The sequence below is a fragment of the Megalops cyprinoides genome, chromosome 8, assembly GCF_013368585.1.
Source record: "Megalops cyprinoides isolate fMegCyp1 chromosome 8, fMegCyp1.pri, whole genome shotgun sequence".
Lineage (NCBI taxonomy): Eukaryota > Metazoa > Chordata > Actinopteri > Elopiformes > Megalopidae > Megalops > Megalops cyprinoides.
Genome location: NC_050590.1, coordinates 39,267,334 through 39,291,588, shown reverse-complemented (window position 1 = coordinate 39,291,588; position 24,255 = coordinate 39,267,334). Strand labels below are relative to the sequence as shown.

The window sequence follows — 24,255 nt, the reverse complement described above, 5'->3', positions numbered from 1 at the left end:
CTCTCTCATCTCCACTGTTGTCAGCGGCCAATTTTCGTCAAGTCTCTTGGCGAAGACTCGCGCGAGTTGGAGGCGTGTCCGGGCGAGTCACAGATTATCATGGAGGAGGAAGAGCTATGTTCCACCGAAGTGCTACAAATCAAATGTTTGGTGACACTTCATTTTTCAAGAGAGACGGACAATTTGACAAGACGCATGCAATTTGCAAAATATGCTGTGCCGCTGTAAAGTAGCCTACACAGGCAGCACGACTAACCAAATAAGTCAAACTGTCTGTACCATATTGAATTGCATAGCATCATATTCTTTTGCATCGCATCATATCGCGTTGAATCGCATTGTGTTAAATCAAATCGTGTCGAATCGCACTGTATCGCAACAGGGGTGAATCATATCGTGTCGCATTAGTTGTTTCATATGTAGCCTATCATAATGTATCGGATGGCTGGCAATGCATCGACCTCAGTGATGGAGATACACATCCCTACTATCCATGTTTCGGCAACGAGTGCTATATTTTACGAGCACTAGATACTAACTGCCCGAGTGGTAGATATTTTCAGTCGCTGCAGCTAAGGGTGACCCCCCAAAGTCCGGTTCGTTTGACCGCCTGGGCACGGTTCGCTAAACCGTGAAGAAGAAGAAGATTGAAGAAGTGGGCTCGGGCACGGTAAGCGTCAGTGTGATCGCTAACCGTGCCCGGGCACGGAACTCGAACATGACGTCAATGATGCGACTCTCCCATTTAATAAATATATCCACAATAGCAACAGTTAGCTGGATATCTGTTAGTTACACGCCCAGTCATAATAAATCCTTCAAACCATCATTTGATTAGCTAGCTGACTTCCTTAACAAGCTGGCTACCTCCAAAATGATCTTTGATTGGTTAGTTCTGTAGATCTATACCTAAAAATAACTCTGGATCCCACATTAGCTTGATTACAAGCAAGCAAAATAAATAACCATACTTTACGTGGCGATATAAGCATTGCTGTTGTGAGGGCTTAGTCAAGAGTATCACAAATGAAGCAGCCAACCTGTTTAAGTAACTAGTCTTCATCAGTCGTCCAGATAGGTAGCCTGTTAGCTAACTAGCTATGTTTGTCAAGTCAATCGTTAGATAGCTACCGTTAGCTCCCCAGCCAGTTAGCATCGATTAGGCTATGCAACGCAGCGATTTTCAGTTAATCGTGCTGCACGTATATGAAGACTTTTACGGATGCAGCTGACGGTGAGGGAGGAATTTGGAGCTTTACTCGCCGACTACAATTCACGTTCATTAATAAGGTGAGAACCAGACTCGTTATTAACCCAAATATTCTCGAATGAACTGAAAAGTGTACTATCCAAGTGGTAATAGAAGATGTTTGTAGTAATGATGACAGTAGCGCACACACAAGTAGTAGCCCTAACTGGTTAACATTAGCTAACATGATTGTGATTAGGCTACTGTAATCTGTCACTAAATTTTGGTCTGTCCCTTAGCATAATGACTGAAACGTCAGCTTCCCTCCGTAAAAATCTTATTATACGTGCAGCACGATTAACTGAAAATCGCTGCGTTGCACAATCGATAAATCTATAAGGCATGTGAGAGGGCCGTCTGCCACCGCGCAGGCCAGCGGTGGAGTGGGGAGGGGGGACAGGGGACAATCGTGCTCGGGCACGGTACGAGGCAACCGGGCCTGGTGTGAGTACACTACAAAATATGACCTATTGAATATCTGTATACAGGCTATATAATACCGGGGTTGCTCACAAGACCGGCCATCCGGGAGAATTCCCGAACTTCCCGATGGCCAGTCCGCGCCTGTACGTAGATGTTAAATAATTGTGTGGAAGCATTTTAACCCTTTCGCACCTAACTTATTTTATGCTATGTAGCGCGCGTTATATTACATGTTCTGTATGTTTTCATTAGAGTTATTAAGCTTCTCGTAGTTTTCACCGCCGCATTTGCTACACTTTTTAACGTTAAATTGCTGTTTCCTCAAAGCTAACATTAGCTAGAATTTTTCCAATCTAGTGTTCTAATAGCACCGGTTTGACCGTACGCGCTAAACGGCTAATCACACCGGTGTGATCGTACGCGCAGAAGGGTTAAGATATAACCCTAGGTAGCCCAAACAACAACCGCTTCAACTTCTCAGTTACGCTGTAGGAGATGCGTGGATTTGAACTTTACTTTAACGCTGTAAAAGATCCCTGATTATTGCAGTGATGGTGATGCTTGCATGCTGATTATTCATACCCACTTACTAACTAGATGTCACAAATGTCGGTGATGAGACTTACCGGCAAGTCTGAGACCACATACAAAGTACTTGGGATGCACTTGCCACCAAGACGTGGGTTGCCATTAGATACACTGTAATTAAATCATTAATATAATGTATAACACATTTAACTAGGCCAATAGTCAAATTTGTATGAGAGTGTTGGGGCATATGTTTGTCTTATGTCGATCTGACTTCCATTACACAACAGCAAGTTATTATTATTATTATTATTATTATTATTTTCTTTCTTGTATCTTGTAATACATCTATAGAACCGGGTCCAAACAACCGGGTCCTTGGGTGCTATAGGATAGATTGTCTTTCATGTAATGGAGAGCACCCTCCGCAAAATGTGCACTGTTCATTGGAGGGTTATCTTCTATACTTCTTGGATGTTGATGTTGCTTGGAATTCTATTGGTAAATTTTTCCAAGCCTTTTTTTACAAGTCCTAGAGCTCCTGTAACCACTGGTATAATTGCTGTGGACATTCCCCACATCCCTTTTATTTCAATGTCAAGATCCTTGTACTTGGATAGTTTCTCAGTTAGTTTTACAGATGTGTTTCATTCTGATGGCACATCTACATCAATCAATATACGCTTTCTTTCACTGTTCATTTTGATAACTATGTCTGGTCTGTTTGCACTTATCTGTTGATCAGTATGAATTGGCATATCAGTTCAGATCATTAGACTCAGTCACAGTATTGGGTTGGTGCTGGTACCACTTGTCTGTTGTTTCAATATTGTATTCCTTACGGATGTTCCAGTGCAGATACATTGCTATTTTGTTGTGTCTGGAAATATATTCTATTTTTACCACAGATCCTGCAGAGTGGGTGTGTTCCATTTTTGATCATTCGATGATGGTAGGATCTTGTGGCAAGGTCTTGGGCAGCAATGTCCTTTTGTTTCTGTTTTCAGTCCACGTTTTTTGATCCAATGATTAGTGTTTTACCTGTCCAGATCTTTTACTCTTTTTTTATTCTTTATGGGTATTTCCCATGCATTACTTTCTCCTCCAGTTTTCTTGTAGTTGTTGCTGTCCGAGTAGCTTTGCTTATAATAATAATAAAAAGAATTATTACTATTATTATTGTTGTTGTTATTATTATTATTATGAGGCACATTTTCTCTAGAACAACTCTGGACTAAAAAGCTGTAAGGCTTCCAATTTGCTATGTACTTTTTTCTTTGGGACACTTAGCATAGCACTGTGTACAGTAATATTTAAACAGAGATACTTGTACTTTGTTGTACTTTGATACTTGTACTTTTGATGTAAGAACTCAATAAGAAGGTAATTATTGGACTATCAAATACAATCCACATTAGTGTTTAAAGCCATGTTCAGCACATTATAGCCATATTTCAAAACTTTATTTTAGGATTTACAGACATTCAGTGTGCAATTGATTTTCAAACCCTTCTCAGCAGCCAATGACATGGCTAATGGCTGCTTATGTTGTAAGAATTGTGTTCACCAACTATTTCAGGAGTGGTTGTGGTAATCTTTTTTCATAGCTGTCAATCTTATTTGCACAGTGTGACACATCTATATTTGGATATTAGCTACTCTATATAAAATTGCAGATTACTTGACATATACCTAATTAACAATTAGCTATGAGGTGCAGCAAAAGTGAGCAAACTGCACCTTTTGTTTGCAAGACTGGCCCTACCTAAGCAGTGCTGTACCTGGACGTGACTGACTGTGCTAGTTCTGGGGTAAGGGAGTCACTGACTTCAGTACCTCCTAAGCAAACTCACACCAAAAGCATTTGTTCAGTCAAGAACACTATAATTCCCTAATTTTTCCAGAGGACTACAGTTGGTCCTGAGAACTGAAGGTGATCATTATGTCGTAGGGCCATCTTTTACCTTAACTCGCTCTGCTTCATTCTACACATAAACAGAACATGCATCTCTTTCTCTCTCAAGAAGAGCAGGAGATGCAGGATCTGACAGTACACAATGCCGTCATACAAACATCCCATAAGCACCTCTGTTCCACAATGATATTTTACCATTGTGTGCAAGAGGACCTGAGCCACCTCAGATGCATGTTCCTGAAATATGGATTCAACACATAGACTTTATTGAGAAAACCCAATGGGTCCTGAATGTTGTCATTCAGTGAGCTCAGAGACCAGTTACCTTTTGGTTGAGAGGCACACAGCCACCCAGAATCACCCTTGTGGCCACAGATAGTTTGTGGCCAAAGATAGTTTTTCTGTTCTTCCTTTGCCAGGATCATCTCTGACAGATACTTGTGGATTTTAAAGATCAGATACCAGTTTCCTAATATCACTTAAGGTATTACCAAACCTTTGTTTGCTACAAAATAAAATAGTGATGGTGTGTAACATTTACTGACGTCAAATGCTGCACAACCAGCTGTGAGCTTCCTTGTCATGCCCTTTATTGCCATGGTCCCCAAACACAGCCTGTAAAAAACATTTAAATGCATTAAAAGATTAGGGCATGTATGGATTAGAATAGATTGATGTGATATGCCAATGACTTCTGTTTTAGATACTGAGTAAAATGTTACTGCCAGATGGTGCACACTGGACTTTACCTCATAATTCTACTTTGATGGCACCTGGTTTGAACTGTCCATTGGAACCATGATATACTGGTGTTACACTTGAAACTGAGGCTTCGAAGCTTGTGTCAAAAACATGAAGCACATCCCGTTGGAGCTCCGTAAAGAGGCTTATATTGTTTTGGTGAAATGATGTTACCAGTGATGTTCAAAGCCTCGTTTAACTGCTGCTTCAAGAAAAGTTTCAATTTTGGCGCGACGTTTCGACTATTTCTCTCAAGTGCATGGGTTGTTGTCAGTGTTTGAGGTAGTTGGAGATTTTGAGTTGCGATTTTGTGATAATAGTATATTGTTTGAGATAGACAGCTCTGATTTGATTTCTCCAGCTTGTAGGCTATGATTTCCATGAAATATAACATAAGCCTAATTATTATGTTGTTATTTCGTGTCACCATGCTGAGAATTTTTCTTGTATTATATTTCCATTGACCAGCAGGTGTCCCTAGAGTGCATTCGAAGCCTCGAGAAATGAACCACTTTTCGACACATCTGGCTGGAAAGCTTCAAGGCTTCATGAAGCTTCATCTCGCCATCACTACTGTGTGGCACCATTCTCTCCTTGCTTGACTCCACCCCGATTCTTACCCCAACTCTCCTTGCGAGAGTATCAAAAGCAATTAAAGGTGTGCGCAGTTACCAAGAGGCAACAATCATATTCACCTATTCCCAAATATTACAGATGCTATGCTATAACGGATATATTTGTTAAATGTGTGGGGGGATGATTTCCTGTAACTGGTGATGTCCTGCAGGCATTTCCACACTAATGCTGGGTCATTGGCTGAAAACCTGTTTTCTAGCTTTTCAGAGTAGACCCTTTTGGCTGCCCTGATTTCTTTTGTCAGTGTGTTCCTTGCCTGGTTATACAGGGTCCTGTCCCCACTCCTGTAGGCCTCCTCCTTGGACTGATGAAGCTGTTTGAGCTTTGTGGTGAACCAGGGATTGTCGTTGTTGTATCTGATGTAAATCCTTTTGGGGATGCAGATGTCCTTGCAGAAACTGATGTACAATGTCACACTATCAGTAAGCTTGTCCAGATCAGTGGCTGCTAGTTCAAAGACGTTCCAATCAGTAGAGTCAAAGCAGGCCTGTAGCATGCTCTTGGCCTTGCTGGTCCATTTTTTTGCACTACATGTTTAGCAGATTTTAGATTTTGCCTGTAGGCTGAGATAAGATGAACCAGGCAGTGATCAGAGAGTCCCAGAGCTGCATACAGGACAGAGCGATATGCATCCTTAAATATTGTGTAACTGTGGTCCAGTGTTTTGCTGTCCCTGGTTGGACACTTAGGGATGTATTCTCCCATGTGTGGAAGTCAAAAAAAGCACACAGCTACGCACTTTTCAGCCCACACGTATTCTCCCCCTGACTTAAGTCTATGATTTGCGTGCCATGAAGGCAGTTACGCACTTCAGGCAGAGCAACCCCAAAATCTGGGCGTTTCTTATGTAAACACCATTTACGCATATTCTGCCCCTGATTTACGCACTTTTCAGCTACACACTTCTGTAGTAAGTCAAGCGCCACTACATGGCGAAACACCATATTGCCTTTTAAGTCGGAGGTAGGCCTACTTTTAACATTATTATACATGTACAAATAAAGTTCAAAATTTACGATATTTGTGTGTCAGTATTTTCAAACTACAATAACATTTCTTGTAACCCTATATTACATTGTTAAACAGAAAAAAAATGTTTTACATCACATGGTGTTGTGAACAAGCCTGGTAAATAATTAGTTCAATTTGAATAAAACAGAAGTATCAGTTAAGATGAGTATAAATAGCAGAGCGTTACCCATTCATTAATTAATTTAGCTAATAGACAGTACTTTGGAAGAGTCATGATGAGTGATTACTAATGAATTTTTAAAAATAGGCTACTCAGTATGAGTTCAAGCGTGGACATTGGAACATGTATTTTGCTGCACCCTTTCTTCGGTAGTGCGTTTTTATTAATGAAGCTCCACACGTAAAACATGTCTTTATTCGTAGGCCCAGCACATGTGTCATTTGGTATATTTATTTTATTTTTGGGTTTATGTCATACACAGAAACAAATGCTTTCCTTTGAGGCAATTCGTAATACAGCTCTCCCATTGCATTTATTTTCAAAATCAGAGTCTGGTTTATGGTTTGAATGGATTTCAATGACATTCACATGGCAAATGCGTAAGTCCACGTTCCACGTTTTCTCGACAGCCAAAATAAAGGACGCCTCTTTCATGAGCCTGCCTCCATTCTTAAGCAAAATTTAGGACAATCAAACCAATCTGTTCTCTCAGCACATACACCCAGTCTGCTGATGCCTACTTTTACAGACTACTACAAAATAAAAGCACTGATTCAACCTCATGTAAACACATAGGCTATATACTGAGACTCACCTTGAGCAATCACTTCCTCCACATTCTTGCCATTAAGTTCAGTAATCACCTGGAGGAGTCAAAAAATGATAATTTATTACAATACAACATCTACAGTATGAAACCATTTCCATTGGCTGGCTTGTGTGTGGGGTTAGGCCAGCATCCTGGAGTGCATGGCAATCTGCAAGCTGCCGCTGAACCCTGTGAACACACCAGGGAGCTTCAACTTAAAGCTTTATTTCATATACAGAAAAGAAAAGGTTTACATTCAAATATTGTATTATAATACTGCATATCCCAAACACATGTCAAACAGCTCACATAATGGTTATGTACCCCACAGCAACAAATGTCACCCCATTTTAGGACACAGGGGTGTTGTAACACAAGTATAACCCACATCTTCTCCATGCATGTATCGTCTGCCTCAATGCCCACGCTGTCTAAGATTTTCTTGATGCCCTTGGCCTGAGGTCTGTCATTGCCTCCCAGGGCAGCCAGCAGGTAGGCAGCTATGTAAAGCACCCTGGAGAACGGGCTGACCAATCAGCCACACAGACTGGGAACATTTGCAAAGCACCATCAGCTGGCAATTGAATTTCACTGACATGACACTCACAAAGTAAGCCATAACCACACTTTAACTTCTAAAAGGTTTCTTCATTTTGAGCTGGCTTACTGTCATAAAAATTAACGCAGATCCATGCCAAGTAGTTTCATAATATCCTGAATTAATTCGTAATTTTACCATATTCTGCATTAAGTGGTCAAGCTCAAATCCCATTATTCCTGGCAGCCATAAGGATAAAAAGTGGCGACAAAGATCAAGTATCTTGGAACAAACAATGCGTTTGCCACTCAACCCAAGCTAGCAAACTAGTAATTAAATATCCAGCAAGCCTCAACCAGGATTTTCGGGAGTAAATAAATGAGCACAAGTGGTTTCATTAGCTATAAGAACATAAGAAACATATCATGACGAGAACAGGCCATTCGGCCCAACTAAGCTCACCATTTCTTAATTAAAGAGTATCCAAAACTGCATCAAGTCTAGACTTGAACACAGCAGGGTCTCTGCCCTCAAATACATGACCTGGCAACCTATTCCATGTATTGATAACTCTTGTGTAAAATAATATTTCCTTATATCAGTGCGGAACTTACTCTTACTAATTTCCATTTATGTCCTCTTGTTTTACAGACGGGAACACAACCCTAAAAAAATCTATAATAGTTAACCTTATTGAGTCCTTTTATAAATTTAAAAAAACCTCAGTTAAATCACCCCTAAGCCTCCTCTCATTAGTCTAAATAGGTTAAGTAACTTTAGTCTTTCCTCGTAGCTTTTATATTTCATGCCAGGAACTAATTTAGTTGCCCTTCTTTGAACCTTTTCAAGAACTTCGATATCTTTTTTATAGTGCGGTGCCCAGAACTGCACACAGTATTCCAAGTGAGGTCTGACTAAGGCATTGTATAATTTCAATATGACCTCTTTAGATTTATACTCAATACTTTTGGCTCTGTATCCCAGCATCCTGTTGGCCTTTTTACTGCTACAGCACACTGCCTAGATCCTGTTAAGCTTGGGTCAACTATTACTCCCAAGTCGTTTTTAAATTGAGCACATTCTAGTTTTTTTTCCACCCATGAAGTAGTCTTAGTCTTACCATAAGACAAGTAGCAATCCAGCTAAACATTTGAGGCAAGAGCCGAAAAAACGTTTGTCTAGATGTATCCATATAGCAAGCTAACAAACTAGCCACCCATGTAGTTACAGATAAATTACTACACAGATGGAGAAGTCATTGAAGAATTATATGTGCGCCATGCCAAGCCAAGTCTCTACAGTCCCTGCCAGATGCATTAACTTGCTGATCTTTGTAAACCTTTGGTGTGCTATACACGTGGACGCGAACCCGCACCCCTTAGTCGTGTTAGTGACTGAAACACGGCCCATTAGGACTACATGTTAACCAGCAGTCACTTCCCAGTCATTTCCAAGCTGCTTCTCTGCAAATTCTGAGTTTTTATAGCCTAACCGCGACGTCGTCTGACAAAATCACCATAAGACAACGACTGGGCTGTGGTTTCGGCTATATTTTACATGTAAAATGATCAGTCAGAGAGAAAATTAGAAGCGACAGAATATCTTTCTTATTTTTCCTATTTTTCTCTCACACAGCGCACAGCCTCCGAGAAACGGGAATGAATTAATGATGTGTCGGTCGCGAACGAGTCGGCTCTATGAGCCGGCTCCCGTCTGAGAGCCGATTTCTTTTTTTAATAAATACAAGACAGAATAATAGGATGATCTTTTCGCCACACTGCTCGGCCACAGCCACTCCATGCACCGACTGTATGTTAGAATTGTAACATACATTTATGCACGAGGACCATATCCACTGTTTAGTGTTCGTAGCAAAACGCAACACAATATAAATAAAACGTTCAATACACATGTGTAATAGTGTTTGATGTTTTTACATTAGTGTTTTTATAACAAATTTAATGTAAAATAATGGTTTTCTGGAAATTGTAAGTTTTAGTATAATTACATTGAATAATTTAAGTGATATACGTGCACACATACCAATCATAGGTCATATGATAAATATGATATGCTAAATTTGGCTGAATTATAAAAGCCAGAAGTGGTACTAAATGAGGCGCCGTTTGGGAGCCGAAAGAGCCAGCTCTTATTGCTGAGCTGAGCCAAATGATCCGGCTCACTGAAAAGAGCCGGAATTCCCATCACTAGAATGAACTAAACCCCTGAGTGATAAGACAGTGATAACGGTCAAAACGATCAACTTAAATTGTTTAAATTAAAACAAAGGAGGAGCGAACAATACAGATTAGTGATTGGTCCTTGGCAACACTGTTTGCACATGCGCAGCTCATTCACGTCTATGTCAGCTGCCGTGCGGAGTGTGGACCGACTGTGCTGCTCCGCCTTTCTGGCACTCACTGTACAGAGTAGACGCAGAGAGAGGCGTGCCTCTCGCTGGCGGAGCAGTACTGGCAACTGTCTCCTACGGAAAGTAGCTAAGCTTTGTCCGAAAGTCGCTAGGTGTTTTTTTTTTTTTAAACGTGGCTAAAGGGGCCTGAGTCAAAGTCGCTAAATCTAGCGACAAAGTCGCTAAGATGGCAACAGTGCGTAGAAGGAGACTTTGGTCGGTCGGAACCGGAAAGACTCAGTACTAGGCGCAACCTCTTCCATCGACTAAAGGAAAACCCAACTCTAGCTGTACAATTGCAGCACCTGTTTGGAGCCGAAACTGGTAAGTTAAACCAATATTGACAGTTACAGTTATTATTTGTCGTTTGTCATGTTAGCGTTAAAACGAACGATTATAATTACGTGGAGACAAATGAAGCGGTTAAGCTTTTCACGTCAGTGGGTATTGATGTATCTTGCATTGCTTTATCTTTTAATATTTAACAAGTGGACAATGCGGCAAGCCGTGATATGCATTATGCGTTACATTCTAGCTCAATCAAAGCACGAATAGACTCAGAGTAATATCCTTGGCTGGCTAATTGGCTTCTCTCTCTTTAAGACTTGTCCCGCCCTAGATTGAAAGTTTGGCGGTGCATTATTGACAGAGGCAATACTGTGAGTGACAGAGTAAGCAGAGAGGAAGTTGCATAGGTCTGTCCATGAAATGTGTGTGAAACGAACTTGATCGATGAACGCTGTTTTAGAAGAAAGAAAGAAAGAAAATACAAACATACTTTAACGCAAACAATGCTTAATATCTCATGTCATGTAAATATTGCCGTCATTTTTTGATGTTTGGCAGATTCGCTAGCTCACTTTCCGTTGCAGCTACATAAGAAGCTAAACCTAGCCCACTTACTAGCTGTCTTTTTGTTATTTATTTTCGTTTTGCACAGTTTGTCTTGTTTGCTATCTAGCAATCACGATAGCTTGTGAGCAAAGAGTAGACCTTTTCTAAGTTTTGGTGGGGAACATAAATAGGAAGTGTCCTGTTTTGAAGTGCAGATCAGGTGTTCTTGCATTTCACCATTTACCGGTACTAATATCTACGCTTTTCTCCCTAAATGGCTGCAGTCTGATGCGAACGGTTGACGCGCAGGTCGAGACTTTCACAACTCGCAACACGACAGACCTGTGAAGCAGCCATGACAAGGGAGAGAGAGACACAAAGGAGAACAGGGACGTTAGGACGGGTTTGCATCTACAACGCTCATCAATCCAACGAAAAAGGAAGGTGAACAGGGGGAGAAAACATGGATGAGAAGAGAGAGAAGAGGAGGGGGAGGGGTATGGGGGAAGAGAGAAGGTTGGTGAAGGTGAAGGATGGACACAGGGACCTGGCGATGAGAGCTTCGCTTGTACCTGTTGGTACAACTGAGGCGATGGAATGGAATAGGGAGACAGAAATGAATGATGAAAAGAGTGAAGGAAAAGAAACAAGTAAGGGGGAGGAGAAGAAAGGAGAGCATAAAAGCCTAACAAGGAAGGAAAGCAAAGATAATGAGGATGAGAGCAAACCTGCCTCTTCGCTGCTCTCTGTTTCTCCATCTCTGGACACCTGGACCCCTACTCCCTTGACCTCCTCTTCACCTTCACCTCCTTGGCATCTTCCTCCTCTGTCTATCTCCTCCTCATTGTCCTCCCCCCTCCCCCTCACTCAGCCTGTGGAGCTGTGTGCAGTTCTTTGTGACAACCAGTTGACTCTGGATGTGTACTTGGGCGGGGCAGCCATGCTACCTGTCCTGTTGGAGTCTGTCCCGGAGCAGGTGAGGAAGGTGAAGTACCTGAGGCTCGGTTCAGAGGACAGTGATGGGCTGGAAAGAGCACTTGCCATTCTGCCCCACTTCACACTGCTGCGTTCACTGGCTATCCGAGGTACTCCACCCTGACATACAAACAATGACCAACACTCTGATACTCTGACACACATTGATCCACATCTGGACGCTCTCACTAACTGATCAACATCCTGATACTCTTCCATACTGATCAACAACTTTTGACACACAGGCTAACAACCTGATACTCTGACACACTGATCAGCACCCTGACACACCGCCTAATTTCCATAACAGTTGTGCATTTTATGATAAAAGCATCAAATTCAATAGAAAAATTCACAATGTGGGTCTGATCAGATTTAGAAGTGGAGGCATTTCAAATGTGGCCCCTGGGGGGCTGCCAAATATGGCTTTTGTTTGGTGAAAAAGGTTTGAAAGCAGAAACTAGCAACTAATACAAATATAGCTGCAAGCAGCAATTCCAGGGTCCAAGCACAAATAAGCTAATTGCCTGGGGGTTTTGAATTTCATGCAGTAAAAGTGAAGACAAAATGAAGATTTTCATAAGCCAGTGTTAAGAAGTTTTTGGTGCTCATTTGCATATCAATGAAGCATAGTAAATGAAGCAAATGGTTGGCTTGTAGAGGCTATGTTTTTTAATATAGCAAAACTTTTCCTTCATAAATTAGACAGAAGTCAGTGTAAGGGTTTTACATACCAAGTTTTGTGCCGATCAGCACAGTGGTTCAGAAGCACATAAGTATTAACTGTCAAAAAACTCATTATGTCAGCATTGCAATTTGATTGACACATAGCTCTGATGTTACTTGACGTAGTGACTATTCCTTCGCAGTTTAAAACTTGGGTTAAAAATGGGCGTGTTCACGCGCTTATGGAGTCTGTGTTTTTTGATGGATCGCTTTCAGATTTTGAATATCTTGTCAGGGAGGCCTTGTCATTGTGCAGAAGAAATTTCAGAATGATTGATGCAACGGTGAATGATACTGGCTAATTTGCATATTAACTAGGACATGAGGCAAATTTGATTGGCTTGTGGTGGCCAAGTTTTTTGATGTAGCAGCTTCTTTTTTGCAATTTAATTCGGGATTTGGTTCAAGATGACGTGTTTCTAGTTTGGTGCAAATCGGCCCAACTGTTCAGGAGAAGATGTCATTTTTGCTGAAATCATAATTATGCAAATTAGCTCAAAATCCAATATGGCGGACTTGAAAGGTTCAAGAGGCAAAGTTGTTCCTTGTGATGAGGGGAACCAGTATACCAAGTTTCGTGACTTTTCGTCAAACGGGTCAAGGGGACTGAGCTTTTGAAAATTGCGATTTCAATCCAAGATGGCTGCCAGGTCATGTGACCTATGGACGCCATATTGTAGATATTTGTTCAGGAGATGACCCTCTACCTTCCTACCAATTTTGGTGACTTTTTGATGCACGGTTTTGGTTTCATGGGCAAGAATGGAAATAATAATAATAATAATGATAATGATAATAATAATAATCCAAGTAAAAACATAATAGGGTTCCAGCACTACGTGCTTGGACCCCTAAAAATCAGAACAAACACAATAGGGTTCCAGCACTACATGCTTGGATCCCTAATAATAATCCAAGTAAAAACAAGAGGGTTCCAGCACCTTCGGTGCTTGGACCCCTAAATATAGCCGCAAACGGCGATTACGGGGTCCAAGCACATCAGCGGAAGTTTGAATGGGTGATGGCTGCCATTGTTTTTGAGTCATCAACTTGTCCTTGAAGACTTTATCAGGACCTTTGACCAAGATGCATTATACAAAATGCTACCTTTATTAGGGAATTGGTTTAGGAGATATGGCCAGTAAATGTTAAATAGGTCAATTTTTGCCGTTGTGAAATACATGTATTAGAAGAAGCCAAATCATTTTTGCCATCTCAGTTGGTGTAGCCGTCTGGAATGTAGCAAAGTGTAGTTTTTGACTGGGGGAGTGGTGGAAAGTGAGTTTGCCATGTACATGGGTTAAAGATCTCCGGCACCACACCGGAAATCCGGTCTGCAGAGATTTTAGATCAGGCAATAAATTATGACTAGCATATACGGGCTCTGATATTACCAAACAGGAATGCAATTTTATTAAAAACAATCACTGATGTGGTGTTTTTTCGGATTAGTTTTAACCAATGGTAGCCTGTTTAGGCTATTTAGGCTAGGCCTGTTACTGGCACGAGAACGCTGTTCTTATCCAATTGACAGCTAGTTTCAACTGTCTGTGAGGCAGACACAAGCACAATAGAACGGGGGGTGAAAAATATTTGGCGATAGGATTGGTTAGATGAAAAAGGTAATGACGGACAAACGTTTGGCGTATGTTGTTACAAATTAAATGAACCCTGGAGCTGCTTTGCACCGTGTGTTAGAAAAAAATACAGTATGGGACAAGCGGCAAAAGGTATTGTCTCGGTATGATACAGATAACTTCCTCACACAAAGCAGCTGTTCAGGCTCTTCGTTATACGTCAACGTTGCCAGGAGCTGTGGCCACTGTAGCTGCTGCCGCTTCATCCATTCAACCGCGTGTGCAATCATAAAGTCCGCATTTATAGCGGAACATGACCTGTCTTTCAGGATAGCGCCAGCGCTGGATGACCTGTGCAAAACATCACAGGACAGAAATGCGCTCTCCAAACTTAGAGTGTCAAATACACAGGCCAGCTACCTATCCACTCACGACATTGCCATGTTCCATGAAAGTTCCATGATGATAGTCATAGTTGAGTCAGTTTAAGGGCTGATGAAATTCTATTGGCTGATAGCGGCCATCTTGTTCAAGCTATCAACTTGTCCTTTTAGACGTTATTAGGACTTTTGACCAGCATGCAAAATTTCAAGTTGATGGGACAATTGATTTAGGAGTTATGACCATTTGTTTGCTATAGCGCCACCTATGGACAGATTTACCCCAAGTTTGGTAGGCTCAACTCTAATGGCCTGTAGATGAGGGATCTCAAGTTAGGTGATGATTGGACCTTGCATTCAGGAGTTACAGCTCATTATATAAATAGAGGCCACGTCCTCTGTTTTCATTGTCTTACTGCGGCCACATCTTTTAACATAGCAACTTTCTTTATTCTGGGATTAAAGATCTTGGTCTGAAGATGCTGTGTACCAAATTTGGTGCAAATCGGCCAGAGATAGATTTTTAAAAAATTCAAAATGGCGGAAAATCCAATATGGCGCATCATTTTGGTCCAAGAGGCTTAACTGGAGGAAAGGAATCAGGAGAAAAAAGAATTTTGATTCTACCCCAAAGGGTTCAAGAGTTATAGCCCAAAACGCGTTGTGGCTTCCTATAGCACCACCTTCTGGCCAATCGGGGTATTTTTTTTTACCTGAGTAATGGGTGACCATCGGAACCTATCTACCAAGTTTGGTAGGTCTAGCGTCTATAGTTTTTGCTGTGCAAACACTTTTAGGGCAGAAAAAAAATAATAAAAATAATAAAAATCGGTATAAACACAATAGGGTTCCAACACTACATGCTCAGACCCCTAATAATAATCCAAGTAAAAACAAGAGGGTTCCAGCACCTTCGGTGCTTGGACCCCTAACAATAATAATAATAATAATAATAATAATCCAGTAAAAACAACAGGGTTCCAGCACCTTCGGTGCTTGAACCCCTAATTACATGTTTTACCATAAATCAATCTACTTCTGGGGACATACTCACAAAGAAGGTCCTTAAATACTTAGATATCGGAGATTTACAAATTTGGCCCCTGTAATACCAAATATTACCAGACTGAGATGGCCATAACATATAGCATATATATTTCATGCTCATCAGACCGTTCAGTGACCACTCATATCCTGTGGATGCCCTGTCATCCTGGAAGGGAACAAATGTTTCACTATAGAATGAGAGGTGATCACTCAAAATGTCTTTATATTTATTTCTATTCACCTTGCCCTCTAAGGAGTAGAGTGGACCTAGCCCATCTTCACATGGTACTTCACACCATAAAGAGCTGCCAGAACTAAATTAGAGTGTGAGCAATTTTCTGTGGAAAACAAGCACTTTCACCTGTATGTTTTGACAGGCGCTAATCCACTTGTTGAGAACATGGTGAAGAACGTGGATTTTGATGGCGGGCAGATAGCAATGAGCTCTGTGACAGTGGGTGACCCTCTATAGTCCCTTTCAGACATGCACTGAAAGCCGGACCTTAACTAGCCATTACCCAGAGGAACTGTATGTGAGAACGCAAATGTCCGAATCAGTCGTACTGGACATGAGACGGACTTCACTCTGCCAGCTTCCTAGTACAAAGTCCATCTAATATCAGAATAAGCCCATGTGTGAATAGAGTGGGTCACATTCCGGAGAATCCACGGTGAGCAAGTGGGCGTGTTGATGATATTTCTATCTTTCTATCATGCGACTGGCATGAAACTGGAAGAATACAAACATCTGCTTCGTATTCTTTTCTGCATGCCTGTATATTATTTTCCACTCTTTTGTTGACATTGCGGATACGTCCAAATACATGCTATTTTGAGTCCAATGATTGTTAAAGAGATAGTTATGGCTATATTGCCAAAACTTGTCTCTTACGATGATTAATAATGATGGTTAGTAGTTTATTATCTGGTTAGTAGCTAGCTAAGCTAAGTAATAGCGATAGGTATAGTAAGATAGGTGAACTGGTGAACTAACATTACATAGTGAACAACAAAAACTTACCGTACAATAGCTATGTTCGCCTTCTCCTCCTCCGTGCCACATTATGTGCCCATACCACTGAAAGATAAGGCATTGAAAAGAAAAAAACAGAAAATACTTCAACTTGTGAATACTTTTCGTGAACTCGTCAATACTTTTCACTCGTGAGAATGGAAGTGGCGTCTAACTGGAAAATACCACGATGAAATCTGGATGTTTCTAAACTGGCAATGATTTCACGCGACAATGTAACATACTACAAATGTAATCATTAATGGTCGGATACTGGGTACTACACTGAAAAATAGCATGCAGTATACAGTATAGGCGGTTTCAAATACAGCCACGGTGATTTCTCCAGCATACTTTTTGCGTCATATCCTGCCTCCTGCACGCTCTACCCAGGCGCCACCCCCCACCTAAACCAAACCGGAGTATTTCCAGTATGTGAGAACGCGTCTGACATGGACAAGCTCCTGTTGTGTGCTATATGTGTGAATTGCAACTCTGGACAATGTGCGGACCTGATTCTCTGGACATTTTCCGAAGTTCATATGTGAAAACGGCTTATGTAAGTGGGCTGGGGGGGGGGGGGGGGGTCTGGAGGCTCCATCAGGCCCTCCCCTTTCCTTGGGGTCCTGTGTTGTGGGAGCAGGAAGGGAAGGTGCTGGGGTGGATGAAGGTGAGCTGTTGGTTAGAGAAGAGGGGCTTTTCATCTGTTGAAAGGTGGTGAAGATTCAAAGGTCTGTCTGCACAGGGGTCACAGACTTCACCTCTGATTTGCGAGCCAGCTTTGGAGGACCCTGTTGAGGAACACAGATATTACATACAACTAACTGACAGCATGTAGATCAAACAAATTTGATTTTGATGTGAATTTACATCAACCTGTATGAAGAGAATGTCCTAGTGCTGCATCTATTTAGGCTTTATATTTTGGTATTAATTGGTATGTATTTTAATTGTTTATTATTCTATTTATTTTGATGTTGGAATGACTGTGGAAGTATTAATAGTGATAGTTTATAAACAGATCTGTCTGGTGTTTTTGTTTTAATAGGACGGTGTCAATGTGTCATTAAATGCAAGTTTAATTTCAAAATTTCTCTCTTTCTCTCTCTCACTCTGCTCCATCCTCTTCTCACACCAATGTTCCCTTACACCTGATACCTCTGCCTCAAAGGCCACTGCCTCCAGGACCCCAGGGGCAATGCCCTCCCTGGTCTCCTGTCCTCTCTGCCCCCCTCCCTGTCCTCTCTATCCCTCCTCACCCATTTGGACTTCTCTTTCAATCAACTGTCCTCCCTCCCCTCCTGTCTGCTCTCGCTGCCCCACCTCTCCACACTCCTTCTCTCTCACAACCTCCTCTCAACCCTGCCCTCCTCCCTTGGGTGTCTGCACTCTCTTACCTACCTCACTCTCATGGGTAACCGGCTGCAGTCCATCCCCCCCTGCCTGGGGGAGCTGAGGGCACTGCAGACCCTGGACCTCTCGTACAACCTTCTAGAGGCCGTTCCCAAGGAGGCAGGGCTGCTGGAGGGTCTGCGCACCCTGGAGCTGTCCCATAACAGACTGAGGGAGCTGCCAGACACTATGGGTGAGGTTTGATGGTATTGGGAGGGGGTGGGGTTATAGGGAGAGTGGGATTATGGTGAGAGGTGGCATTATGATGGGGGTTGGGATGGAATTATGGTAGGGTGAAGTTACGATGAGGGGTGGGTTATGATATGGGTGGGATTGGAGTCAGAAGGGGTTCTCTGGCTTTAATCTATGGCTTTGATCTCTGAACGCATGTGAGATTCTAGTGTTGTATGAAAGGCCACTTATGGCTCAGGAACAGACTGAAAGGTCTGTGCATTGCTAGAGTACACCATCACTATATTTGGCAAGCATTTAGTAACAAAATTGAGCTTGGTCTTGTTGAAAATTAACTTGTATCAATGCACTTCAGCTAATTAAGAGAGAAAATGCAGTGAGGAAAAGGGTGGATGCGAGGTCCAGAGGGGTGGTGCTGTGGTAGTGGGGGCAGATGATGGCTAGTGGTGATTTGTTTGTGGAGATGTGATTTACTTGTCTTCCAGGTTCTCTCCTTTCTCTGAGAGAGCTGGTCATCCACAGCAACAATCTTCACTCAGTTCCAGAGTGTGTGAAAAACCTGCCCCACCTTGTTAGACTGGATACACGCAACAATCCCCTGGGGTGGCCCCTAACCCCACTTCCACCTGCTCCCGCCCTCCCAGGTGAGCTTCACCAGTACGGACTGCTACAGCTTCTGTGTGACCTGCTCCTTAACTGTGTTCAGTGTGTGATCATCACTGACCAAACGCATCTCCTTTCTTAGCCCAGACAGAAACTGAACTTCCTGAGTTACACATTGGACCCAATCAGCATTGGTAAATCTCTTTTGTTTCTGGATGTAATACTTCTGTCACAGCAGTATTCGTGGCCGATGAGTGAACTCCCTGTTTAACTACATTCACAGGACAGATGTGTCAGTGGAAAGTGGTATGTGGACTGTGAAAATATGTTCCCCTGCAGTCATAATCTGTCTGCATGCAGAGGTTACACACAATGCTGTCTAGTCAGTCCTATGGTGGTTAACATTTTGTACGATTAACATGTTTAACCAAGAAGTTTAATGAGGAGGCTTTCAGTGAAGCTGTTGTCTAGGCCTAATGCTGAACAGTCACAGAGTCTCTGCTTCCACTGTTAATGTAGTAAGATATTTCAGCTCTGGGTGAAAGATATTTCCTTGTGTCCAGTTTTAATCCCTTTTAAAAGCCTTCATCAATTCTCCCTTTTTCTGTCTTTCCTCCCCTTTCTCTCTCAGCTTCTATGTAAGTGCTGCTGGATGTCATGTTTTTCTCCCGGGAGGGGCGGAGCTGTTGTTCCCCCAGGGATGCATGGTTTCCACAGTGACACTAAAGTGGGCAGAGAGGAGACCGGACAGGAAGTGGATATGGCTAGAGGAGCACGACTTCCTTTTGAGCCGACCACTGGAACTCCTTCCACATGGCACAGCCTTCCTGAAGGTGAGAGGTCAGACAGTTCTTGTGAATTATTTTCCTCCATGATACACTTCCTCTCACTTATTTTAACTATCCTGCATATTTCATCTTCTCTTGGTCTCTATTTGTTTTTCTGGGCCCCACCTAACCACCTGCTTTCTCCCCTCAGCCCATAGAAATCTGTGTGCCATACCGTAAGGCACGAAGGGGAGAAGTGGTGGTTCGGAGGTTTGATGGCGAGTCCTGGAGTACACTACCCACCACCACGAGGAGAGGGAGCCAGAGACACAGTGTCCGGCCAGTGGGGCGGCCAGCACGGGTACCACTGATCCAGCTTTTACTTTAGAGGCCCATACGTGCTGGCAACAACAGAATATTGAATTCATTCTGAAGAGTGATTTTTGTCAAACCACATGATTTGTTGGTAACAAAACGTCACTAGTGTTATATAACTTATTATTATCATATTGATCAGTGAGTATTCATAAGATTCTTAAAGACTGATGTTAGCTTGTAGGAGGGTAAAAGGTCATTCTCTTTTTCCCTCAATTGAAGCAAAGTTATCCACTATCTAGTAAGGTTCAACTGATGCATATTATTCATTACTCAGTGCTGTGTGTGTTGTGGTTATACATGCGTCTTTACTGTCTCTTCACAGCTTGCCTGCTGTTCTGTGAGCCAGTTCTCCTGGTTTGTGGTTGTGTCTCGTCTGGTGAGAGATACTTGCTCAGTCCCATCAGAGGGGGCGTTGTTAGTGTCAAGTGTTGATCCAGCAATCAAGCTCATGTTTCCCCAGGGGTGCACCCAGCAGACCCGTACCATCATTCTTCAGGTACTGCCACATTTACACCCATTCACCTGTATCTTCCAGCTAGCACGCACTTCACTGTGATGCATTATGGGACTTGTGGTGTAAAAAATTGCCATTATTTGCATGTGCGAATACAGCTAAGTGATTGTGTTTTATCTCACTCTCCAAGGGATACAAGGTTAATAACCGTTCTGCTACAGCAGTATAAATATAAGTTATACAAAAAGGAAATAACAAACCCATGTAGACCTAGAATTATGTTATAATCTAATCAAATATGATTTCCACTCTGTCCATAGACAGCTCAACATCTGGAGGTGGAATACTTGATTAAGTTCATGACAGTAATTATGATCTTAATTGATTATGATTGATTTGTGAACACTGTAACTGCAACTGTGATTGTAAATCATCTAGGTCCTCCAGGTGGCGCTATCTGAGGTGCAGGAGCTGAGTGGAGACTCCCAGGCCAGTGCCAGTTCTCTGCTGTGTCTCTCCCAGGAGCCCAGCATTCCGTTTCTGCGGCCGGTGAGGGTGCAGATGCCCTTGCCTCCCGGACTCACTGGTATGGTCCTGCTATCTGTGCTGTGCTTTATGGGATACAGTGAGCTGCTGCAGTGTGCGCTGTGGATATGCACTATAGAATGTGGTCATGGATGATGGTCAGTGTAACTAAGCGTGTGCATATGTGTTTCATTTGTGCCGTTTTTAAGTGTGATCACAGTGCATGTGCATAGGTATTTCAGTTTTGCTTAGTTTTTGAATGTGATCATAGTGCATGTGTAACATGTTTTAGAACGTGCTCAGTTTTAGAGTGTTACATTGTGTGTAATGTGTTTCAGTTGTGTTTAGGTTTAGAGTGTGATCACAGTGCATGTGTATGCGTTTGAGTTTTGTTGATATTAATGGTGCGATTTTTTTAGGCTTAAAGTTTTAACGTTAAAATTTTCCCCTCTTTTTGTCAATGTAAAAGCTGAGTTTATTAAGTGATATACAGGTTTTTACCAGTAAACTAGATTTGTGTACATTTTCGGAAGAAAATGCAATGTGTGGTTGCCTGTTTGCATTATTGACCACACATGCTATTCGGGTTGCCATGTGCCTTCTTCTCCACCCTCCCTCTGTGTCTGGTGCTGCAAGCTGGCTGAGACAATGCTGGCACATGACTTAGAGTGGCAGCTGAAGTCTGTGAATATTTAGGTTCATAACTCAAAAATCGTTCACTGCGCTGAACCAAAGACATTGTGAGAATCTGCACAATTTTTCCTCCATTTTAATTTATAAGTTATGTCTGTAGAGACAGAATTCACGGTGATCCAGCAGTGGAAAAAAATGTGATTGTGGCTGCCTGTGTGCATTATTGAGCATACTCGCTATTCGAGTTGCCATGTGCCGTCTCCGTCCCCTCTCCTTCTGTGTGAAAGGAATGTATACACGTGACTTAAAGCAAAGACTGAACTGGGCGCTTATTTTGGCTCTTAATTCAAAAACCATTCATCACAACACCAAAGACATTGTGAGAACAGGGTTCCCACAGTCATGGAAATCCTGGAAAAGCCATGGAATTTTAAAATCCCATCTTCCAGGCCTGGAGAAGTCATGGAATTCAGTAAGTTCATTGAAAGTTTTGGAAAAGTCATGAAATTTGATTTTGTCATACCAGGGGCATAGGAGATATAGGAGAGAAAGTATATCTTATTGTAGATTTTATGGACTAATGCGAGTCACAAAATCTGATCGTTTCCTACTCCCATTAAACAGTGTGATAACGGAGAGTGAGGGGAGAAAACACATTTTATCCAATCTTGTTTCGTTCAGCTCCGCCCTTCAAATCATTCACCACGTCCTCAGTAGTGTAAATGAATAGGAAATCTAATTACGATACGATATACTTTATTGTCCCCTTAGGGATATTTGTCTTGGACTCAATGCTGTGCACATAAAATGCCTTCACAATAGCAATAAAATAAACTACATATAAATAGAACAGCACCAGCTGTGCCAATCACAATAATAAAATGCACATAACAAAACATTGCACACACCCATAATAGAACACCAAGACTGTTGCACAATCTGTACAGCCTCAAGCAGCATTGTTTAAAAATTTGATAGAGACAGAAACTTTTTAATTTTGGTTGTCAGATGTCATGGTGATCAAATTGTTCTATTTCTATGAGGTGGGCGTGTTTTATCGAAAACATCAGTGGCCAATGCCTTCTCTGGATTTGTCTGATAACAACGTGACTGACAGTTAATCTTAGACAGGGTCACGATCGTTTTACTGATGTTGACAAATACGATTTATAGCCTAGGATTTAACTCGTCTTGTAGATTATTTTCTTTGAAACTAATCTAGTTGTAGCCTGAGTAAAGACAGGGTAGCCCTACGTTATTGCTTATGCAAGATATATGGTTTCAAAGTGATCTATGCTAGCAAGTAAACCATGCATTTAGCCTATCAGCAAAAAGCTTTGCGCTTTTTAATCTGTGCTTTAGCCTACTGTCACTGGGGCATGCCAGGAAGGTTAGTTAGCAATGAAACTTTGAAATCAATGGGCAGTTGGGCACAAAATGTTCCCTTAATATTATAGTAATGTTATTTAGTTTCATTGAAGCTCAGATGCCTGCTGTAAATTATGAAACATTTTAAAATGAATAAATACACCATAATTTATATTATAGTTATTGTTGCTTATATCTGCCAGGGCCAGTAAAAGTGACATTCACTTGCAATTGACGGTCTCGCCAGCCAGTTTGAGCATGATTCCTCTGTGCCCCTTTTGAGAAATGCCGGGCAAGTGTTCCTTTAATATTTCATGGCTCAGTAATGAGCGGTATAGACTTTGGCTCGAAGCTGAAAGTGTTTCAATTGCTAGATGCATGCTTTGTCAGAAAAGCTTTGATGTTAGCAATATGACTGAACATGAAAATAACTGACATTACATGAAAGGTTGTTGTTTAATTTGTCATTTAATAATTAGGCCCAACCTGTGGAGTAAAGTAAAGCAATTTTGTGTACTTGTAGGTAGTGAAAGGTCATGGAAATTTCATTAAAGGTCATTGAAAAGTCATGGAAAAGTTTTGAAATCTTGTCAGTGAAAATGGGTGTGAACCCTGTGAGAGTCTGCACAAGTGTACCTCTATTTTGATGGTTAATTTATGCATATAGAGCCAGATTCATGGAGATTCATGGAAAAAAGTATTTTCAAATGCAGAAATGAAATACTCCCATTTTCTCCCCTATAGTTTTGAAAGGGGGTAAAACTAGTCATTTTTTAAACCGTCATCACTAAACTGAAGACTTGGTTAGAATCTGTTGATGTATAATTTATGGGTCATAGAGCCATAATTCACAGAGATACGGCTTTTTAAAAATGTATTTTTCAAACACAGAGGTGAAATCCTGAAATTCTGTGTATTGGGCTTGCCGTCTCCCTCTCCCCCTCCCTCTCAGAGCAGTGACCTTACACGAGTTTTCTCTGATTGGATCCGTTGCAACAGCAGTAGCTTCACAGTAGTTGTGTCTGATTGGCTCCGTTGAAGAAATGTAAATGTCAGAATGCGAATGACTGAACTCGGTAGGGCTGCAACTAACTAACTAACAATAAAGCCAATAAAGATGAGAACTTCATTCAAAAATATATCTTTTAATGAATGGTTTAGTATTGGGAAT

The 24,255-nt window shown here is 41.7% G+C and overlaps 1 protein-coding gene across 3 annotated transcripts in view; it reads left to right on the top strand.

Annotated features, from left to right (window-relative positions):
* The first annotated feature begins 10,253 nt into the window (after positions 1-10,253).
* pidd1 (p53-induced death domain protein 1) overlaps positions 10,254-24,255 on the top strand; it is a 45,795-nt gene continuing 31,793 nt past the window's right edge. For 2 of the 3 annotated variants that reach the window (XM_036534745.1, XM_036534743.1), the window contains exons 1-9: positions 10,254-10,545; positions 11,340-12,140; positions 17,944-18,357; positions 18,842-19,000; positions 19,102-19,153; positions 19,591-19,792; positions 19,938-20,087; positions 20,427-20,600; positions 20,997-21,144. In XM_036534745.1, the coding sequence (XP_036390638.1) occupies positions 11,519-12,140; positions 17,944-18,357; positions 18,842-19,000; positions 19,102-19,153; positions 19,591-19,792; positions 19,938-20,087; positions 20,427-20,600; positions 20,997-21,144 (1,921 nt within the window). In that variant the 5' untranslated portion in view covers positions 10,254-10,545; positions 11,340-11,518. Of the gene's footprint in view, positions 10,546-10,886; positions 10,917-11,339; positions 12,141-17,943; positions 18,358-18,841; positions 19,001-19,101; positions 19,154-19,590; positions 19,793-19,937; positions 20,088-20,426; positions 20,601-20,996; positions 21,145-24,255 lie in introns of those variants that run through there. The other variant, XM_036534744.1, reaches the window with a different exon arrangement.